Source organism: Epinephelus lanceolatus, chromosome 4, assembly GCF_041903045.1.
Source record: "Epinephelus lanceolatus isolate andai-2023 chromosome 4, ASM4190304v1, whole genome shotgun sequence".
NCBI lineage: Eukaryota > Metazoa > Chordata > Actinopteri > Perciformes > Serranidae > Epinephelus > Epinephelus lanceolatus.
This window is the reverse complement of record NC_135737.1, coordinates 21,271,489-21,294,895: the sequence shown is the minus strand read 5'-3', so window position 1 is coordinate 21,294,895 and position 23,407 is coordinate 21,271,489. Positions and strand designations below refer to the sequence as shown.

General features: G+C 41.1%; 1 protein-coding gene across 8 annotated transcripts in view; it reads left to right on the top strand.

Annotated features, from left to right (window-relative positions):
* The window catches only part of ncam1b (neural cell adhesion molecule 1b), a 104,615-nt gene extending 85,126 nt beyond the window's left edge, over nucleotides 1-19,489 (top strand). For 3 of the 8 annotated variants that reach the window (XM_033630882.2, XM_033630886.2, XM_033630884.2), the window contains 6 exons: nucleotides 102-226; nucleotides 1,474-1,654; nucleotides 7,728-7,926; nucleotides 13,413-13,529; nucleotides 14,285-15,403; nucleotides 18,964-19,489. In XM_033630882.2, coding sequence (XP_033486773.1) covers nucleotides 102-226; nucleotides 1,474-1,654; nucleotides 7,728-7,926; nucleotides 13,413-13,529; nucleotides 14,285-15,403; nucleotides 18,964-19,084 — 1,862 coding nt within the window. In that variant the 3' untranslated portion in view covers nucleotides 19,085-19,489. Of the gene's footprint in view, nucleotides 1-101; nucleotides 227-1,473; nucleotides 1,655-2,656; nucleotides 5,181-7,727; nucleotides 7,927-13,412; nucleotides 13,530-14,284; nucleotides 15,440-18,963 lie in introns of those variants that run through there. The other 5 variants (XM_033630891.2, XM_078167018.1, XM_078167015.1 and 2 more) reach the window with 4 other exon arrangements.
* The last annotated feature ends 3,918 nt before the right edge of the window (nucleotides 19,490-23,407 follow it).

Sequence of the window (23,407 nt, the reverse complement as noted above, 5' to 3'; positions counted from 1 at the left end):
CTGATGGAGTGACAGAATCTTCTCCTAATAAAATGACCCTGTAGTTCTCTGCATCTTTTCCATGATTAAATGACCTCTATCATGCTCTTATGTGCCTTTAGGGAATCCGAATCCTCCTAAACTCCAAGGGGCTCTTCAACCCAAAGGCAACTCCCTCAAAGTCAGCTGGATCAAGCAGGACGATGGTGGCTCGCCCATTTTACATTATCTTGTCCGCTTCAAACCAGTAAGTATGGCGATCAGAGCGGAAATGATTCGTCTGAGTCTTCTGAAGCAATTACTGTGATGACTAATAATTGATCTTTAAATAATTTTTTAAGCAGAGTGCCAAAAATTCCAGGTTCTCTCGAATATGAACATTTGCTGGTTTTGTTAGTCTTTTATAGTTGCTAGCTGGATATCTTTGCATTTTTTCTGGAAATTTTTTTGTTTCTGTTTGTTTTTTACCATTTTTCTGGCATTTTATATACCAAACAGTTGATTCAAAATCATTATTTAAATGTAAAAATGTGGTCTAATTCGGTCATGTTCACGCCTCCATGTTAATTCATGTTGTTCTAAAATGATAAGGTGATTAATGGCTAAGTGAATCTGAAAATTAACCTGCAACTACTGTAATATGATATGCACTTAAGCCAGTTTTCAAACAAAAATGGCAAACATTTAGATTTTTTGAAATGTGGGAAGAATCTGCCCTTTTCTTGTCTTACATCATCAGCTGGGTTTCCATCCAGTTGTAGCACAAATTTCAACCGAATTTTTAGAAAGTCAGCAAAATGAAAATGCGTATTCATGCACTTTTCCATCCACTGCTCCTATTTAAATATTTGGAGTTGGTTCATCAAGATATGCTGTAGGTGGTGTCGATATTCCAGTTAGGTGCCAGAAGAGGCTGCAACGAGATGACGAAATTAAAGGATTGCCAGTCAAACCTCAAACAAAGGAAAACAACAGATGTATAATGACAGAGAGCACACTGGACAAAGGAAATAATGAGTTACCTATGTGCTCTTGCAGGAGTTCTGTTTACATAGCTGTCTGCATACGTGAGCGTTTTAAAAACCCTCCAGAGACAAAATACTAGAATCTGTTTCCATTGCACTTAATCACGTTTATCTTTTCTCAAAACACCAACTTTTTCATCACCCCCAAACTGTTTTGAGATATTTCTAGATTTCTTTTTAATTCTGGCATTTCCATTTAGGTTTTTTCATGAGCAAATTGAAAATGCACATAAAAAGAGGTTGATGGAAACGCACATATAGTAAACTGTTGGTCGGACCAAACAAGCAAATCTGTGTGTTTGAAAAGGTCACCTCAAGAAAAGATGATGGACATTTTTCATTATTTTCTGATGTTTTATTGACCAAACAATTAGTCAGATATTCAAGAAAATAAAAATGAGATTAATAGATAATGAAAATAACTGTTAGTTGCAGCCCTTAATGTGTATATGTTTCTGTGTGTCCTTAGGTACAGGTGTCCGAGTGGAAACCAGAAATCCGGCTGCCCAGCGTCAGCGAGTATGTGATTCTCAGTGGTTTGGATTGGGACACCGAGTACAATATTAATGTGGTGGCAGAGAATCAGAAGGGCAAGTCAGAGCCAGCTACCATGTCCTTCAGGACGGCCACAGAGCCAGAGGCCATCCCAGGTACCCTTCCGCAGGTCACTCACACTAAACTGGAACTAAACAGCCAGAAACCTGAGGAGCCAAACTCAAAGCTCAAAACCAGAGCGTCACCTTCTATTTTTAACTCACTGGCCCTAAAAGGTGAATGACAACTAAATAAATCTACAGAAAAAATAGATTTCCTGGACAGCGGTGAGCCAAAACTGATTTTCTGGGTGAATTTTCTCACTTTAAAGTTTTGACAGCCCTCGCTAAATGAGCTTGAGTTTGCTCTCTCAGAACTGGGACAGGCTCTTTCCACGGAGGATGAAATGATTTCCTCTGAATGATTGTACTTTTCCTTTAGCTTTGTTTACCGCTAAAATAGCAGCTAGAGTGGTTAGTTTGTCCCTGTGTGGAAGCAGCCTTTAAATTGACCCTTGATAACCACTGATTAACTCATACCTTGAGGTCTTAACTGCAGCTGACGGTTTTTTTACCAACCGCACAAAAAAACCCACACAGCTTGTCAGATTCCCTTTAGGTGCTAGACACTGCCGAGTGCTTTGCTGAAACATCGCAACAGACCATTATGTCTTCCTCTCGTTTCTTTTCTAATTCATTCTCCAATCTAAAAGCATTTCCCACTCACCCACCACTGAGTCACCATCTAGTCCACACGGTGTAGTTTTCCCCTTTGTGCTGTGCTTTTGCTTTGATGTGTTGCTGCTTTTTTTCTCCCTCCCTTGATACAAGAAATCAGTTTCCTTTTTTTTCACTTTTGGTTTTCAGACCTGACACATTTTCACTTTCTCTTCCTGTTTTCCCCACCCTTCTCTTTTTTTCCTCTGTTTCCCTTCACCCCCCTCCCCCACCCTCTTCCTTTCCTTTATTCTCTTTCCCTTTCTCTCTTTTATGCCCTCTCTCAATGTTCCTGCTCTCTTGCCTGGTCCTGGACATTGGTGTGGTGGACCACATGACCATTTTCGTCTCGCCCTGTGTGCATTTTGGTGTGGTCGGGGTTGTGCTGCCCCCCAACCTCAGTTGAATCCCAGGGCTGTTCATCTGTGACATGCACTTTGGCATCACTCATCTTGTCCCTCATCACTGTACTCCTGCTCTCATAGTTTTCGTGGGGAATTCACACCATAACTGTAGAGGAGAACTCGCCTTTCTCTGGTCTGGCTGTCTATCTGGACACTTTCACTCCTTAAAACAGACTTTGTCCATGACAGACGTGTCTGTTATGAGTGAGAAAAGGGTGCTGTGTTGCTTCAGAACAGACCAGGCAGACGTGCTGTACCAAAGGCAGTGGAAATCCTCCGCCACCCACAGATTCACTTTGCTCAGCATTAGAACTGCTAGTCATCAGCGCTAGACAACAGAGAGGACTGCCCGTTTACAGTAACGAACAATAGTGGAAAATTGAAATGAGGTTGTATTATAATAGAATAGCACTTAGAACAGAATGAAGGCTGAGTGTTTACATAAACACTGTATTATATTCTATAATCGCTCACAAAATTATACAGATGTACTGTAAAGGTTTGTAATATTAATGTTTACATTGTTGAAAACAGAAACACCTAACGGAAAATGTTTTTAATAATAATATTGGAAGAGTTTCACAAGCTGTATACAGAATTATCACAAGAGAAGTGTTATTTCTATGCTGTTTACTAAGACACACATCCAGGGACCAGATGCATAAGACTCTGCGTACATCCATGACTAAAACAGTGTGTTAGCACAAAGACAGAAATGTGCATACGCATTCTACTCGTCAGACTTTTGAATCCACAGTATGCCATAAGTGGATGTCGAAATGACGTTCACCAGCCATTTACATATTGATACTTTTATCCCTCCACCACTCATTAGATCTGTCAATGACAAATATGGCAAAGAAAGCACAGTACTGCCGACTGTGTTGCATCTGTGAGGTTCTCCAACGGTGCCAGAACAGCTGTCATTAATCATGGCTGTGGCTATTTGTAGCATCTGCGCCAGTAATTCCTCATGTTTCTGCAAACCATCATCAAATCTTAATCATTATTATTATTAAACGTCTGAAGGATGATCAACGATCCATTAGCGTTCATGTTGAAACAGACTTTACAAAGTGCTTCACAATTCAGGATAAAATTAACTCATTTACAGGGAGATGACGGCTCAAATATAAATAAAAAGAATGATAAGAACGGTCGCTCATAAATAATTTAAAGGTTCAGTGTGTAGGATTTAAAGGGATATACTGGCAGAAATGGAATATAATAAGTATGGTTTCGTAGGTGCGAACCAGTACTGGGAATCTTTGTGCATGGCAACACTAAAAAAACAATGCCACGATGGATATGTGTGTGACTTCGGGTGGAATCAGTGATAAAATTGTATGCAGATTCGAAACCAGCAGCACTCTCAGATGAATAGTGGCATTAAGTGCCTGTAAATCTTGGACAAAACACCACTTTGTTGGCTGACCTGTATCACAAAGTTTCTTTACTAGAAAAATGGGTGTGTGTACAAGAGAGTCATCACAAGGAATGATGACTCCAGCCTGCAGCAGTGAATCAAAAATTGGCTTGATACCCTCCAATGTTTCACGTTTCAACAGGTTTTGCTTCATGCACGGCCGGAAATGAGATTTTGGGTGAATAACCAGAGGTGTCACACTTTTCATCAGGCCAGCATCATACTTATGAGTGGACCATAATTCAGACGGCACTTGGGATAAATCAGCCATGTCGACAGCTGCTGGTTGTTTCATCATGACGTGTGATGTTCGTGTGTTAGGAATGAGTTCAGCTGTTCTCTTAACTAACGCAGTAGATATAGATACTGTTTTATATGCATCAACCCTTTGGTTGTACAGTGTTCTGGGATCCCAATCGCGGGACTGAAGTCAATCAGCTGCATCTGAGTGCGGACCCGCCTTTCCATATCGTTCCATTGCCATTCAGTAGGCTTGGCCAGCGACACATGGACACGGACCTTCATACAGCTTGCTCTGAGCCTGGGACAGAGATACAGAAACAGCAGCAGCCTCCTTTGTCCAGAAAACATGTTGTAAAAACAGTCCTTCTACTTCCCGATTCTCTTTACACCTTATTGAATGGGACAGTGTTCAGATAACAAGGTGTCATCGAGTGTGCATGATAAGGGTGTGGTGTAGGGTTCCATCATAGGAACACCCCCGGCACCAATCGTTTTAAAATATCTGTCACTCTCTTTAGGCATTTTGGGTAATGCTAATGCTTTTAGGACAGATAACAAAGCTCCTGAATCAACTAAAAATAAAATATAATTTCCTGCTACACATAACATTAGCTCCGGTAATTTGTGTGTGTGTCACAGGTTGGTCCGTCACTAGGGTCCATCCAGCCGCCTCCCGCTCTCCATCTGACACAGGATGTGCATTTTTCTCGTCATTTTTGTTATTTGGAGAGTCTTTGCACTAGTGTTCTATCAGTCCAAAGTTGTGGCAAACATACAGATCAGAGGGCTTCTCTTGACCACCAGGAGAACCTTTGCCACGTCCTCGGTCTCGACCTCTACCCCAGCCACCTCTACGCCCAGTCAATGCTTGATACATGGTCCCTGACACATGGGCCATGGCTTCTATGATGTCCTGTTTAGAACGTGGTCTGAATACACTGGGCCTGCTTGACCTGGTGCTTCCATCATAAACATTTCCACGACTGGGTTACGGGAGTAGGAGCCAAAAAGTTGCATGTTCTGAAGTTCTTTCTCTTTTAGTCTGTCTGATTCTCGTAGAGGTTCTGTCTTTGGTGGCTGCTCAGGTTTTGTTTTTGGTCTGGCATCAGGCAGTGATTGTGGTGCTGTATGTGAGGTTCTATCAGTAGTCAAGTGTTTTGTCTGCACTGCTACTCCTTCATGATCGGGGACTAGACTGGAGCATATGGAGGAGGAGCGGAGTCCAGATGGGGTCCAGCTGGAACGGGTTTCATGATTTGCGTACCTGTCAAAGACAGATACAATGTGTTAGATTGTTCTTATGAATTATCAGTTTGGTTTTTATGCTCTCTCTCTTTAGCTTTATTTTCTTTTTCTTTCTCTTAATTCTGCTGCTCCTCTCCACGCAGTGTATGCCTTCTTACACCTTTGCCTTGAATGGTTTAATTTTTTCCATGCCGTTTTCTGGACCTGGCTGCTCGCTCCTCTGCGTCTGCCTTTTCCTTTGCCTCCAAACATGTCCTGAGCTGGTGCAATCGATGTAGGCTAAAGCTTCCTGATGGTGGGAAGCCCATTTCAACCCATTTATCAGACTGCGCCATAGAGACTTTGTCTTTTTCAGTCATTGGAGGACCCATCTCTGATTAATTTGTCCCTTGTATATGCAGAATATACTGGTCCACTTGTTTGGTGGATACACCAGAAATCCTCAAATACTACAAAATTAATAAAGACATGTCTGTCGACACGTACTTGTGTAAGATTATACTGCTTTACAATCTTAAGTAACTCTGTGAACTCTAAAAACTAAGATTTATTTATTCACTTCTCACCATGTAAGTTCTTTATCCCTGATATTGCAGGATTGGTACATTGACCAGGGCTCCGCCGTGGACAGCCTCTTACCCACAGGGAGGAATCTATCTATGTAGATCGTCCTCTGTTTCCAGCGGAGTCCTGATCAGTCGTCCAATCCCTGACGAGCCCCCAGGTTGTGGTGGCAGAAGGGAACAAATAAACAGTGAAACGATCAAGTTGTCTTTCATGTAAAATAAAATGATAGAACAGAATAATAAGGGTTATACCAGAGTCAATCTTATTTCAGCTGAAAGGTCAGAGCTCCGACACCTGGAGTATCCTCCCCAGGTCTGACAATGAATCACAGATGAAGTCTTTTTATCTTATTTAAACGTAAAAGAGCAGGGAGGCAAACGGGTGGCCTCCGCTCTGCTGATACCCATCATGGGAACAGCTGCGAAGCAAGTTTCTCACTCACAAATTAAATCTCTTCAAGGACACAGTTCACTTTAGGTATAATGAAGGCTTAGACACAGAAAGGAAGGAGAATATTACATGTCTATATATGGCAATGACTGATTTTGTTCCTACACCAAGGAGTTCACGCTTGGCACATTGGAGAAGTTTCAGCTGGTAGCAATCATCCTACACACTGCTCCTTTAAAATGAACTTAATAAATGCGCCTTTGATTGACATTTCACAGAATGCTGTGCCGCCTGCAAAAATAAAGACACAATCAGTGAAACTGGCAGACAACCTTAAAACAATAATACCTGTCTGTCAACTTAAATTCAGCCTTCTCCTTATCATATCACCTGCAGCTATCTCAGCTCAACGCGTGCTTACACCTGGTCTCAGGAATGTGTGAGCTGCGCACATTCTCACTGCACATTCTTCGTTTATACATAACGATTTATGCGTAGCAAAGGGAGGATGCAGAGTTTTTGTGCTTACGCATTGTTTATACATCTGGCCGCTGGTGTTTTTAATGCATGTAATGTGTATCAAATATTCAAAATTACCTGTTTTTATACATTTCTATTGAAGAGTACTCAGCTGCATTTTATTCTCTATCAGATTTTGATTAATTATTGGTATCTAAAGAGTAAAATTTATCTAGAAACACTGAGGTTATTTTAGAGTTCACTCTACACAAACTGTGAAGCTACATCAAAGCCTTTTGTGCTGTTTTCAAAAGTCTCACGTTTATTTTGGTCCATAAAATATCCTGCATTTCTGGGTAACTAGCAACGCAGTGTATGCTTTGGTTTGCTCTTCTTTCTAATACCAAATAAATGGGTTGAATATAATATGCATTTTTTTATGTGTTTTTAAAAATAGCCGTTTGCATAATAAACTCCTCAACACTCCACAAGTTACATCAATAATTTAACACAAATCAGACAGCGCAGTCTACACAGACATCAAACTGCATCTAAATTCATGCCAAGACATCTAGAACGTATCAGTGCTCATAGCAGGTGAGTTGTTTCTGATTTATGGAACTATTTGTGGTTAAAGTAGCATAGCTGCACTTTATTCAGTTGTTCCTGGCTGTTTCAATGAAACTGTGTCACGCTACGGTTGTTCAGCACTCTCCCTCTCTTGTTTCTTGTCTGGCAGATTTGGGTGATGAGGCAGCGCTCTCCATGGGCATCATGCTCTGGGCAGGGATCCTTGTTGTTGTATTTGTACTCCTGCTGCTAGCTGTGGATGTCACCTGTTACTTTGTCAACAAATGTGGCCTCATCATGTGCCTCTGCGGTAAATCAGGCACAGGGACCAAAGGGCACAACTTGGAGGAGGGCAAGGCAGCCTTCATGTGAGTATCCCTGACAGCAATTACATACAGTTCAGTCTTTTAAACAGTGACCTTTACCCTATTTACTCTGTTTTGTGGTAACATAGATATGGTTAAAGATATACTAGGCAGAATTTTCCTTAAAAAATATTGTACAGACTTTTACAGATGTAATCCCTCTCAGTTATCACTTATGACCAAGTAGAGGTGTGTGGCGGTGTATTTTCTGCCTGTATTTTTCTTTTTGTCTTCTTATTTTCTGTGATTGATTGTTCTTGAGCATGTTTTATAAAAATGTACCTTTAAAGTTGCTACAATATTACCAGTGGCTCAGACAATTATGTGTTATGTAAAAAGGTAGCACTGAGAATAATCACCCACCTCTGCAGTTCCCTTTTGCTTTTGAGCATTTTTTTGATGACCGCTTTGTTTTTACAGCTCACAACATTACTGTTTTGTCTCAGTCTCACTGCTGTTGTTGGTGTCACTTCCACAGCAGGCAGCTGAACAATGATGTGATAAAAACACTGTACACTACCTACTCAGCACCAAACAATAGACAAAGTTACTGACTAGCTTGTGAACATAGTAGAGCAGGGGTTTTCAAAGTGTGGGATAGTGGGCCTCCCCTAAGAGAACTCAAAAGCAGCCGCCCCCCCACCCCCCCCCCCCCCACCCCCCATTATTATTACTTTTATTACTGTTATTGATGTTGCTTTGTATGTTCCACGCAGGCTTAAAAAAAAGGTTTCAAGAATAAATGTCATACACATCTTTATTTTTTTTAAACATGTTTGTATGTTCTTGAACATATTTTTAAAACATTTTAAACATCTTTATCTGTGAATGTGCTCAAATATTTTTTAAACACAATCTTTGTATGTTTTTAACATCTTTTTTTACACATTTTAACATCTTTGTTTTTAACATCTTTTTTTACACATTTTAACATCTTTGTTTTTCACATCTTTTTAAAACACATTTTAACACCTTTGTTTTTAACATCTTTTTTTACACATTTTAACACCTGTTTTTAACATCTTTTTTTACACATTTTAACACCTTTGTTTTTAACATCTTTTTTTTTTACACATTTTAACACCTTTGTTTTTAACATCTTTTTAAAACACATTTTAACATCTTTGTTTTTAACCCCTTTTTAAAACACATTTTAACACCTGTTTTTAACATCTTTTTAAAACACATTTTAACATCTTTGTTTTTAACATCTTTTTTTACACATTTTAATACCTTTGTTTTTAACATCTTTTTTTTTACACATTTTAACACCTTTGTGTGTTTTTAAACATATTTTGAATACATTTAAACATCTTTTTGTTAAAAAAAAAAAATTACAATTTACAATTTAACTTTTCAACAGATTTTTTTAAACACATTTTCACTCATCCGACGTTATCCCACATTAACATTGAAACACTGCACACAACACATTTGCTCACCTCGATTTTAGTGGGAACAGTGAGTCTGTGTCTTTGATGCGCACAGGCGGTTGATGCGGGGATGCGCTGTAGAAAGGAATAAACGCAGATCATCCTCTACCCGCAGCCGTGACCGGTACTTGCTTTTAATCGCTGTCAATGCGGAAAATCCACACTCACACAGGTAAGTGGAGGTGAAGGGGATGAACACTTTTATAGCCTTTTTGGTGAGGTGGGGGAACTCAGTCTCCACAGGCAGCCAGAAGTGTGCAAGTGACACTTCACCCATCTTTTGTTTCAAGTCCATATTAGAGTTCAGCTCGACAAGGGCCTCCTCCTCTTGCAGGGTCAGTCCATCACGGGGTGTCACTGGGAAAGAGAACGGATTTCTCACCCATTGATTTGCCAAGGTCTCCTCTCCAAAATAGTCTCCAAACTGCTCACGCAACCCCTTCAAATGTGCAATGACCACCTGTTGTACACAGTTCAGTTGCAGTCCTGTTTGCTCCACAACATCCTCCAAGGTTGGGAACATTTCCACCGAGCCCTGTTCAACACGAGCGCACCAGAGGTCCAACTTTTTCCTGAATGCAGAGACTTGATCGTGTGCCAGAAAGACATGGCACTCTTTGCCTTGCAGAGAAGTGTTCAGTGTGTTTATCCGGTCGAAGATATCAGACAGATATGCCAGCATTGCAACCCACTTTGCGTCCTCCATATGCTTCACCATTGGGGAGTCGATTTCGGCGAGGAAGAGGAGGACTTCCTCGCGCAGATCACACAAGCGGGTGAGGACCTTGCCCCGCGACAGCCACCGGACCTCGGAGTGCAGGAGCAGCTGATGGAAGTGAGCCCCCATCTCATTGCAGAGAATAGAGAAGAGACGGGCATTCATGGCGCGTGATTTAATTAGGTTTACAATTTTTACTGCCTCATCCAGGACTGTGCGCAGCTCTTTGGGCATCCTCTTGGTTGCCAAGGCCTGGCGATGGATAATACAGTGTGACCAAACAGCGGCGGGCGCAACCGCTTGCACCTGTTTTACTAGACCGCTGTGGCGGCCTGTCATTGCCCTTGCACCATCAGTACATATTCCACAACAGCGGCTCCAGTCAATATGATGTTCCTGAATGAAGTCATTCAAAGCCTTGAAGATTTCTGCTGCTGTAGTGCACGCCGGCAGAGGATGGCAAAACAGAAACTCCTCCTGGACACTGAGCTCTTTAATAAAGCGCACATACACAATTAGCTGTGCACAGTTAGCCACATCGGTGGACTCGTCCAGCTGAATGGAGAAGAAAGGGCTCTCAGGGATAGCGTCCAGCACCTGCTCCTTCACATCAGCTGCCATGTCGGAGATGCGGCGCTGGATGGTGTTGTCAGACATCGGGATGGCATCCAGCTTGGCAGCAGCAGCTTCGCCCATCATTACCGAACACATATCTTTGGCAGCAGGGAGGAGCAATGTCTCACCAATGTTGTGGGGTTTCCCCGCCTTCGCAATGCGTAACGCTACGCGGTATGATGCCTCAGTTGCCTTGGTATTTACAGTACCAAATGTCTGGATGGCTTTCTTCTGTGACCGCAATTCTTTAAGCTTCCTATCAAAAGACTCCCGCGGCTTGGTTGTTAAATTGTGGTGCTTAGTTTCAATGTGGCGCCGGAGTTTACATGGTCGCATACTGTTGTTAGCTAGCACCTCTTTGCAAATAACACACTGTGGCAGCGGAGCATCGTCAGGACCAATGCATGAAAAACCAAACCTTAAATAATCAGAGTCATACTTCCTCCGTTTTCTGCTCGCCTCTGTGCCCACTCTCACTTTCACCTGAGGTACTAAAAATCGATTCATTTGCTGTAGTTAGCTAACCAGATGATACACTTTTTTTCCTTTCTTTTCGCGCCTCCCCTGAAGTCCTCTGGCGCCCCCCTGGGGAGGCGTGCCTCACACTTTGAAAACCGCTGTAGTAGAGCATTTAGGAGTGAAAGAGTCAGACCTTTACCTCAGAAGTTGGTGGAGACCAAAACAGAGCTTTAAGGAAAGTGAATGTTGTCCCGCATTTACACGGGTTTACACAAGGTGTAAATACAAATAGAATATGTTGTGATCAGAATACGATCGGATTCGTAGTAGCATTGCGATGGGATCTAAGCCACATGTAATGTAACCTTTACAGCATGACTTCAATGAGAAATAAATCCACCCATCAAATTGAAACTCTGCTTTCTTCCACCTGTAAGCAAGGCCAGCAAATGATACAAGTAGTAGCAAATCTTACCTGGTAAAAAATGTTTATCTGATGTCGATATCCAAACACAGATCACATTATTACCAGGTGGAAATGGGAACTAACATTCATCATTTGGCCAGAGACAACACTTCAAATCAATGCTGATGTTGCTGAGTGTCTGCTGGATGTGGAAATAGTTGTATGCAAACAAGTTAGCCATAACAACTTAATTACATGATTAAATGTCAGTGTTTACAGCTTGTTGCACCGCCATCAAGTGGACAAACAACTCCAAACAGTTAATGCAAGCCAAAATATGTCCAGTTCTGAACATGATTGACAAAATGTTGGTATTTTCTAGACTTGTGAAAATCAGTTAAAGACATTGTGTGAAGCTCTTTGAGCTGCTATGAATAATCAATCTGTTATGTTAAATGTTTTTTCCAGGCATATATACATACCTTTTTAGATTTTGTTGTTCTTAATCTTTTTGTTTACATTGTGTCTACCTCATCTGCTGTACTTCTCCTTTAATTAGTGGCTCCCTACATTCCCCAGAAGGCCCTTAAGGACTGACATTGAAGATGATTAAGAATCTCAGCTGAAGGTTTTATGTTGAGGCTGATAAAGCAAGCGATAACTGGGGAAGCATTTTCCATGAAAGGAAAAACCGTTGTGCCTCTTGAGCAAAATCAACACATCTTGTGACTGCAGTGCATTATGGTCCGCTCAGTCTGTATCTGCAGGAACAGGAAAAATACACAAATCAATAAAATAGCGCCCATAAATGAGATGAAGTTTTTAGAGTGGATTTCTCCTTCAGTGAAAATATGAAGGATGCTGGGTTTAAGTGAAGCATTGAACAAATACTCTCATGTGCACAATAAGGCAGCTTGGAATCAATTTGAGTGGGAAGTTGCATTGTGTATTGATTTGTGCTACATCTCATGCCACCAGTTCTACACAAAAAATACAGCCACATGTACGTGTTCGCATGAGTTAGCCAATTTGAATGCTCAGACTGTGACTGAGTTGAACAGGTAATCCACTCAGAGTGACATAATCGCTGTCTGCTGCTCCTGTATCACATTGCCTCACTGCTCATTGACAATTTTTACATGCACAGAACATTTACTTTTTTTTTTGCCCTCACTCCGAAAAAGACAATATTCCTACTGAGCTGTTTACATGACCATTGAAAAAGAATATTCCGCTAATATTCCTGTTTACATGCAGCCGTGCATATTTAAGTGCCCTGACATGCTGTTTCTCATTTAAAAAATATGGGAAAGTGGAATGACTGGAGCTGCTTGTGCTTTCTTGCTTCTTTGCATTAAAATAAGATTTTCTGAGAGTATTTCATCAGTGGCGGACTCATTCAGTCATGCAAGAACAGCCTGCTGTGTTTATGCATTACTTGTGCATACCCAAAAACCTGTTGATATCCAGGTCTTTCATAATGTATGGTAAGGTATGTTTCTCCTTTTGACCAGAAATGTGCGGCATTCTTTTGGGCAGGCTCGCTATCCCAGCCCAGAAAACTGTTGGTGAAGTGGTTTGTGTAGTCAAACAGGCAAGAGGCCGTGTGTCAACACTTTCACAGAATGCTCCTAAAACCCAAATAATATCAACATATCTCACTTCGCAAAATTCTACATTTGGATGAAGGCCTAATTCAGAGTATTCAAACAGAATATGCTGTTTATATGACCTGTGTCAAATTCAGAATAATAGTGAAATTGAAGTTTGCACATAAACAGAGTCAGTGTGGCAGATACGATAATTGTTCTTTGAGATCATACCATTTTCAAAAGATATCTGTCTCTCTGTCCTGCAGGAAAGATGAGTCCAAAGAGCCAATAGTGGAAGTCAGAACAGAGGACGAATGCACAGCCAATCATAATGCAGCAGGACCGACAGAACCCAATGAAACCACACCTCTCACGGAGCCAGAGTGAGTCCAAACTGACCTACAGCAAACGGCCTTTTTACCGCTCAAGTCTTTTTAGCCGTTGTACATTGCACTCCACTTCAAAGAATAATTATCTTATTCAACAGGACACAATTTGACCCTTTTTTTGAAAAGTTCAGGCCATTCTTGAGTGGAGTTCACTGAACTGTGTTGCTTTTGTGTTTTTATTCCCTTTTCAGAGGGAGATTACTGCACTTTGTGTTTCTTCTCCAGCCTTTGGAGATTTTCTGTCTCGTATCAAGGTTGAAGCAATACCAGTTAAAGACACAGAAAGGCTTTTTGTCCTCTTGAGTGTGGTCAACTCATATGAAGCCATTCGACAACCTCAGCAAGCCATCTTTCATTATCAGCAGGCTGGAAAAATTAGATGATTCAGTATGAGATTGTCACTGGTACTGTTTAACCCTTATAGGTGGTTCTACGTGGTGATGTAGTTTTCTGAAGGAAGACTGGTGCTTTTTTTAGTACATTAGTTTTCCTAGTCAGTGTACTTCCATGTTGGTGTGTGTATGGGATGTATCCTTGGATGTCCACTCACAGCATGACGCCCTCTTTTTCTTTGTTTCTTTTTCTCACTAGGCTTAATAGTTGCTGTTTTTTAGTTGCTTTGTCTATGTTTGTGTGAACTTCTAAAGCCAACTAATCCCTCTGCATGCTCTCGTCCGAGCCACCCTTCCTCTGTCACAGTCACCCTGGTGTCTAGTCTGTGTGTCTCTGTTCTCTCCCTGCTCTCTCAGGCTGGCGGCTTTCACTGCTGCTCTGGCACTGGACACCCTCTCCTCCGTAGCCACCAACTCTGATACAGCCACTGCAACAAACGATCCCGCTCAGGACAGCCCCTCTAGCGAGACCACTACCCTCACTTGTAGCCTGTCTACCCCGGCCAACGACCCCTCACCCACCCCTGTCCTGGCCCCAGCCCCAACTCCAGAGTTGAACACGGCCCTGTCGACTCCCCTCATCTCCACTTCTGCCGTCGAAGCTAAAATGGCCCCATTAGTAGAACAAAGAGGAAGTAACACCCCAGAAGAACCGGAGAAAATAACCACTCCTCCTTGCACCCCTGAACGGACTAAAGCTCAAAAATCTGGGACACCAATACCACCGAAGCGTAGACATTCTCCTAAGCTTGCCGCTGAGAAAGCTAAAGCTAGCCCGCCTGTATCTCCACTGGCTGCGCCTTCCTCATCATCCTCTCCCATTCCTGAGACCAAGAAACCTGCTCCAAGGCCACCGGTCAACAAGCTTCCCATACAGTCACACACTGTAGCCTTAGACACCGAGACGCCAGTACAGACTGCCTCTGCTCTAGCAACCACTGCCCTTCCAAAACCAGACCCTGATTCAAACACAGCTGTCCCAGATCCCAGTGGGTGTAGTCTTACTGCCTTTGACACTAATAATAAACCTGCTGATCAAACTGTTGATGATAACACTGCCAAAGATGCTGCAACCAGCTCTCCCCCAGTGATCCACGGTGCTCTTAAAGTCCTGGATGCTGAGGAACACGCTCCTCTAGTTGCAAACGTCCCCTCTCCTTTACCTGTTACTGCTATTTCCTCTCCTCCTGCACCCGCCAGTGTTGAGGCGCCGGTTTCAAATGATCTCCTCACAACGCCGCCAGACATGTACGACTTTCTAAACCTAAATGTAGGGCCCAGAAGTGCGGATTTAGAGTTAGAGCTGACAAACGGGACGAAAAGAGCCTCCCAAATCCCCGCAGACCTTATTAGTTTAGAGAGCCCACCCTCTGCCCCCTCTCTGCCCAATGGAGACGGAGCAGACCTCCCCCCCTCAGGCCCAGTTCTGGAGGCGTCAGAGACTCTGGCCAAGACTGCTCCTCCTGTCAACGATGAGTACGGCTCCCTCTAGAGGTTTATCTGTGTGTTTGTGTGAGTGTGCGCGTGTAACTTGTATGCCCATTCATTCACCACCGCATCTTGCCATTGACCACACAATATGAAATATTGTAATGGTAAACTGTGGTAATGACATTGGGTTAATTATTAATAAGATGTTGTGGACTGTGATAGACTAGTGATATGATGGTTCTGTTTATTAATGCTTGTGTGTGTGACAGTTCTCCATCGTGGGGTCTCCACTTTTGCAACATTCACCACAAGAATAGTTAAGCCCCTTTCAGACATGCACCTTGTTACATAAATGTGGATGTCTGTCTCATGTCTGAGTAAGTGTAAAAGCCACAACGACAATATTACTAGTCCAGTAACATTTCTGTAACACGTCCAACACGGCACAAGTCTGAATTAAATGCTGTCAGATTAAAGCTGCCGGCATGCTTCAACAATCCGACAAGCACTTCTGATGAACAGCTTCGGAAACCCCCTCCCCCCACATCTTTCCGACAAACTAATCGAAACTGACAATCCGACGTGCAGAGGAGTAGGCAGGGTTTGAACTCCTCTCTCTCAAGCTCTCTTTCATTTGTTACACAACTATTTCTGTCACTTTTTGTCTTTACAAACGTGTGCATGACTAAAAATACGTTCCAGGAGAGACGGTCTGAAAATGTGTGCCCTTATCCTCATATCTATTCGATTATCTCATCTCGTCACCATCTGCGACGACCAGCTTTTCACTCCACCTTTGAGCGTGGCTGTTCGGAGCAGGAATTAACACTTTTGCCTTCTAACACGGACAGGCAACACTTTCCACTTTTTTTCAAGCATAGCCCACGGGTCAGCAGCACAGTTATAAATACACAGAGAGAAATTAAAATGCATGTGTTGGTCCACCTTTGTAAGAGCACTCTAACAAATGTACGAAGACAACAATTTAAAATGAATCAACTTAAATTTTTGAGGAGACGTTTCTCCTCAGTCTCTAAAAGTGTATCTTCCTTCCTGCAGTATGTGACAAATAGTTTCAAAAATCTTCTTAGACTCTGTTTACACTCGGTTTTAAAATGCATATTGGTGATCTGAACACAAGTGGACAGCTGGGAAATGCTGCTGTTCAGACCTGTGACTACCATGCATCTCCAGCTGATCACTTGTGTTCAGATTTTGTTACTGCGTACATCACTTTCACTAGAAAGTCAAAGGGCCCCGCACATAGGCCTGTCACTATAACTATGTTACTGATTTATTATATAATATATGGACATGACCTCAATCATTTTGCTAACCTCGATATTACCTGCTGTGTGTAGGCTACATGTGTGTTTGTTTACATTAGAATATAACCAACATTGTAGCCAACATGATGCCAAAATAAACAGTGGTGTTCTCTCGACCATTATATGACTCAGGTGCAGTGTTTCTTCCTTTTTCTCTCCCCAACCCCTTCCTACTTACGCGAGTCTGAAGAAAAATCAAACAAAACGTAAAAGACAACACAGTGTAGCCTGCAGCTGCATTTTTAGAGTGGAAGACACACAGTTGTGGTAGTCGTGTGCTTGCCAACCCCTGGCAACAAGCCAAAAGTTTGTCATTTGTAGTTCTACCCTCTAACAACTTCATCCTCCAGTCTGTAAATCCACCAGTAAACTGCCTGGCTCCCAGGCCGTCCATCTGCGGGAGCACACTGGCTGGAGTATGGAGGTACCTGTAGGGATGTCCAAGTACACCATTATAGGTATCTGTTTTTGTTCAGCCAACTTAATTATCTGTATCCATATTTGTATTTGAATGGGCGGAGTTTAGATCAGAAGTGGGTGTGGCTTATGGCTGCACATTTAATCAAATATTAATTAATTTTGACTTCCCGCCATTAAATGAACATGATCGACTGCGATACTGACTCTAGAAAAGCATTCTCTACTCATAGAAAACTAGAAAACAAGCCTTTCCTGAACTAGCAGCCCGTCTCCACTTCTGAAGAGCTGTCATGCCACAACACACGCATCCTGAAGCAGCAGCCTGTGAGAAACTTTCCTGAATGTTGCGACTGCAGATTTGTCAAAACAAAAATCATCTGTCATCATCTGTTGTTTGAAAGCATTTTGGATATAGGAGAGAACAAATCACATACAAAGAGTGCGGAAGACCTGTGTCTGCGCCACAATCTGCAGCATGACGAATGCATGAAGGCCGAGTAGAATATCGTAGTAATGTTACTGTACCGTTATCGTTAATCCCCCTCCTCGTCCAGCTTCAACCCATTATAATATGGGCAAGTTGGCACGCTTTCAGGAAAACAACCACAGCGTCCTGCACCGATGATGTAATTCCTGTTATGTCCTTGTTGGGGAAGCATCAGGACGCATTAGCTTTTACACTACAAAAGATTTGTGTGTGCGTCCCAAAACACCTTGGCAAATGGTTTGAGTGATCCATTTGCCCAAGACGCATTTTACAATCAGAGTCAAACAACAAAAGTAATAAGACCTGCAGTCTTCCTCCCTGTAGTTCTGACTTCATTCTTACCCAGCTGCATAGATGATAAATAGAAACATCCAGTAAAACACCTACAGAGTGTGAACAAATAGAAAACTCGAAACTTGATATATTGCTATTCTATACTTGGGCACTGTTGGACATTGTAAAATAGTCAGGAGAATTCTTTAATAAATAATGAAATTAAGAACATCTACATGGGTGCAAGCATCCTCACAGTGGTCATCAATTGAGTCTTCAACAGGAAAAGGACTTTTAAAATCAGTCACTGAAGCAGAAGTAAACTTTCCTTCTTGATATCATTACTGTCAGCGGTGCCACTACTCCCTCGCGTACAGCAGATGGCAATATCGAACAAGCATTGTGGCTTTTTCCACAACAGTCATGTCCTGTCTGAATTAAGCCGTAACCAACCAATGTATGTCTGAATGATAAAACACTTCAACAAGTAGATAAAGCCAGCGATGTTCTGTATTCCATGTCTGAAAGGGGCTTTATTTTAATGACAAAGTGTTTTTTCTCAGGCAGTAACTGTATGCCTCTGAGTGTTGCCTAAATCCTCAACAACTTGGCACCTCTACTTAAGAGAACAGAGGCTAGACGGTGTTTCCTGCTCTGAACTGCAGAAGAGAGGAGAAGAGCTGCAGGCAGGATCTAGATACTGTGCTTCACTGCTTTAAGATGAACATGGATATCACAAACCACAAGCCCAGGGCTCACTTCCTGTGCCATTGCGGTCTCTTTGATAGAGAACTGATGATAAGAGCATATTTACTTAACACAGTTGTAGATTAGGAAGGCTAGTTGATACTGGATGAATAATATGGGTATGTCATTATCTGTTTAATTTTATCTTACTATTGTCAAGGTGGTGAAGAAATATGTAAGAAAACCTCTAATTATAAACCGCGTCTTCTTACATATTGGGTGAAGGTGTCATTGAGAATAAATGGTTTAAATTGTGTCCAACTAAAGTGTCTGTTTGCTGAGATTGTTTTGTTCTCTTGCCAGAGATGACCAGATTTCTAATTTTGCCTTTTGTCCTTTTTCCGTTGCAGGAAGATTTTTTCTGATGAGAAAGGCAAACTGGGGGAGGCAGAGTTATCAAACGCCATGACGGAGATCTCTGCAGAACACAACAGTATCATACAGACAAAAACCTCCGAGAGCAAAGCATGATGGGCCAGGGAAACCCCAGCCCAATCCAAAACATTTTGCAGCAACAACAAGCGAGAAACACTGCAGAAGTTTTGATTTCCAGTGCCCTTAACTACAGTACACATTCAAAACAACTCACACGTGTCGATTGGTTAGAGCGCACTTTAACTGTGCTTTCATTTCTGGTTTCATTCATGAAATGTTTACTACACCCAATGAGTTTCTTTAGATCATAAGAGATTCATTTTATTTTTTTATTGTTATTTTATTTATCCAGTCAGGACGATTAAGGACAATCTCTTATTATAATGACGGCTTGGTAAATATATACAGTTACACTCCACTTTTTGTTCTCTGCTTTGAGTTTGCATCGCAATTGCGCACAAGTATTGGATTATTATCAGAAATGTAAAAAGGGGAAAAAAAAAACCTGACTATATATAGAAATTATTTTTCTTATTTTCATGTTCTACTGTTCAAATGTAAAACTGTTTGCATTTTTTATTTTATTTTGGACTGTTACTTTGTGGGCTTGTCTCATTAAATAGATTGTTTTGCATGTCTGACCTGCAAGTGGTTGTAAAGTTTTGTCTATAAGTTTATTGTTTCACTTTGTCTGTTACAGGGATGTTAAGCTGGCATTGATTAAATACAGGCCCGACTTCGATGTTTGGATTATAACCATATTTGTTATGGTTGTAAAAATACAGGATGAACCCACAGGCAGCTGCAGGGGGAAAGAGACTAAGAGAGAGAATCCCTCGACACATCGACAATGTGCATGATCAGATCAGATTTGGAGCATTTTATGATCAAATATATTCAGTCTATCACTGCCTTACCACAGTGCTGGGTAAAATATTCGTTATTGAAATGGATTTGATTCCAAACAAAAAAAAAAAAAAAGAGGCAATTCACTGAACACAAACATCCACAGAGAGACAAAACTGCCAGCAGAACTGCTGATTCTCAGCTAAGGGGTTGAAGAACTGTGAATCTTATGATCTAGAGCTAAATTTACGCCATGTATTTGTTTGGGGGGCAACAACTACGATGGCTACTGTTTCTTCCTCACATTAAAGCAGATCAAAGGTCTGGCTTTGTACTTTGAGTTGTGCGTTTGAAGCAAAAAAAAAAGAATAAAAACTCTAAAAAGCATTTTTGTACTATTTAAAAACTACAAAGATTTCTTTTCCATTTCCTGCCTGCAAGCTTGTGCACTGTGCCTGTGTGTCAATAGATTGTCTTGTCATCAGTTTCTATGATAATCTGCATAGCTTTGTCGTGAGAGATTTAGCCTATTCTTTTTATTTAATATATTGTATTATTAGAAGAAAAGTACGATAAATGGACTAATGTGGTCATTATAACACGTGTAGTGTATGAAACTGTCCGTCTCTGGTCGCAGCACTATATATTGCCAGCTAAAGTGAAGGAAGGTGTTTTGAGCCTTGGCATGAATTCAGTCAGTACTTTATAACGTATAACTACAAGGCAGATAGACGTGCCCATGTTTGTTTGGGGGAAATAGTTCTCATATTGATTTAATGAGTGTTACCTTTGGGGCTTGTTCTGGCATTACTACACATTATTTTTTATTTATCTCCCCCAGTTGTTATTCAAGTGTTCTGTAATGTGGTCTTTGAATTTTCTTTTTTTTTTTAGTTTTTGTCTTTTGTACAAAAATCACTCACCATGAGCAACTGCTTGACAAGTTCAGGATGAACATTGGCAGGAAGCAGGGTGGTCCCACTTGAAACAGGAGGTCAGACTTTTTTTTTTTTTTTAAAAAAAAGCATTAGATAATGGATATAAAGAGATATGAATACAGATCTTAAGTCTATAAGAATATAGAGCTATATTCACCTTCCACTGCTGTTACTGACCACCTTGCTCCCTCGTCACTGTACGCTCCTTTTGGTTTTATTGGGTCAAACTCAGAAAATATCTGTTGTGTACAGTCTGAGTGCTAACCCATTTACAAAATAAAAAATGGTTTCCGAATCTAATTTTGTCCTGGCCCATTTTGTCATTAGTTTCAATTACTTTTCCTTTTTCTTTTTTTTTTTTTAAGGGATTGAAACCATGTAGTGAGGTATTTTGAACACTAGAGGGCAGTAAACACCTATTTGTGGACCCCCTTTTGTTTTCGCCATGTCATGGACACACACAGGACTATTTACAGAAAGGTTACAGTGCAAACAGGTTATGTTGGGGCTGGAAAATTCCCCGAGCTACTTGTTCAGATAGATGGGGGGCGCAAATAAACACGTGTTACATAATGCATGTTTGTGCGGGAGTAAAGTTAATACTTCCAGGCTAGGATGTCAAAATACTATGTACCAGTGTGGGCTTGATATTTTCAGCTGTGGTATTCCTCCCCTCGGTACCTCTAATGTGACATGTACCCGCAAACCGGTGCTGTGTCAACAGAGTGTCAACAACCAGTGACCCGGCATGGCATCCTGTTTCACTCCCCACACTGCCCGACTGTCCACTCTTACCTAATGTCATTTTATTTTCTCGACTGTCCTGTGGAATACAAACTGGTTTGATCTTTGTATCCAGTCTGCATTCACCAGTTTTTACCTTCTTGTTCCAGGACACCAAACTGGTCCTAACCTGGTGAGCGTCTCAGTAGTTGAGATGCCCTGTAGATGTCTCTGATTGCAGCCTTGATGGAGAGACGAGGAGCAGAGGGCGATCATTCAGAGCCGTGACGTCGCCCCGCCGATGTCTTGCAGCCAGTCAAGTCAGCAGCAGGCAGCCGTGATGATACAGGAAGTTAGGTGATGTGGCTTTCAAAGTAAAAGGGAGAATTGGCTTAGCAGTGCAACCAGTATTGAATCTGTGGCAATTGTGCAAAAGTTTCTACTTTCATCCAGAGCTGTAGCTACCACCAGACATGGGTAACTTCCTTTGTATTTAACTGGGAATATAGGGAAAGAGTAGTGAAAGAATGTCGGTCATTCTTTTAAGTGAAAGTATATATTCCAGAAATACAAAATAAATCCTATTACATGCATTCAAAATGTTATTAAAGTAAAATTAGCACACCAGTATTATCAGTGGTATTGGAGTAACTGGTGACATGTTATTAAATTTTTAAAAAGTAAATCAATATTGTGTGTAATTAAATTATGGTTACTAATCTTAATATTGGCAATTACAAAGGGGTTACATCAGAATATGTTTTTTCAGATCTGGGATACTCAACTGTCTGTGCCCAGGGGCCACCTTTGCAAAATGACCGACATGACAGAGATAATTAGCCCAGACCAGGGGATCCTCTCCTGACATGTTTTTATGAGCGAGCTCTACTTTGATATTTCTCATGCTGTCTGCCACCTTATTTACATTTGAAGTACAGATAAAAATCCCCAAATTGCAAAATTTTTATTGTGAATTAGAAAATGGTAGGCAGGCCACCTGGCACCATACTGCAGGCCAGATTTGGCCCGAGGGTCACAAGTAGAGTATCACTGTCCTAGATCAAAAAGTAAAATGTAGAATAAAACATTCATTCTGTTGCTTTGCATCTTTGGCATAAGCTGTTTCCAGACATTTTTCAACTTTATTGCACAGTTTAAAACATTTTTGTTTGAGAAATATTCAAATGCAATAAGTTACATTACTGTGATAAAGTAATTAAAATGATTACATTACTTATTACATTTTAACAGGGTAACTAGTAATCTGTAACCTATTATATTTCAAAATACCTTCCTAACAGATTATTAGATGATAAGGTATCAATAATATATGTAGTCATTATACAGGAAAGGACTACAGGTTAAATTATAATATTATTGGTTCAGTAGTACTATTTGTTCTTTGGATTAATTTATACTCAATGGATAATATGTCATATACATACAGCCTATATGTGTTATATTAATCTGTAAAGTAACAACTACAGCTGTTAAATTAATGCAGTGAATTAACCATGTACTATAAAAGGTGTAGTCAAGTATAAGTATCTCAGAATGGAGTAAATGTGTTCAGTTACATTCACTATTGCATTCTATTATATCAAAACTTACACATGATGTGTGTTTTATAAAATAAGAAAGAAAGAAAGAAAGAAAGAAAGAAAGAAAGAAATAATGCAGTGTTTTACCCACCAGGATTTGATTCTCATGTGAAGAAACTAAATTACAACAGTCGTTAACAGATATCTGAAAAATGTTTGAGACTGAAGGGGGGAGGGGTGAATTGTTGTGCACTGACATTCTTGACCTCAGTTGACCACATAGGTCTTAAAGCACTGGGTCAGCAGGATGCCTCTGCAGGATGTTCCTTACATCTGAACTATGAGCATTTTGTTTATCTGGCAATCACTTG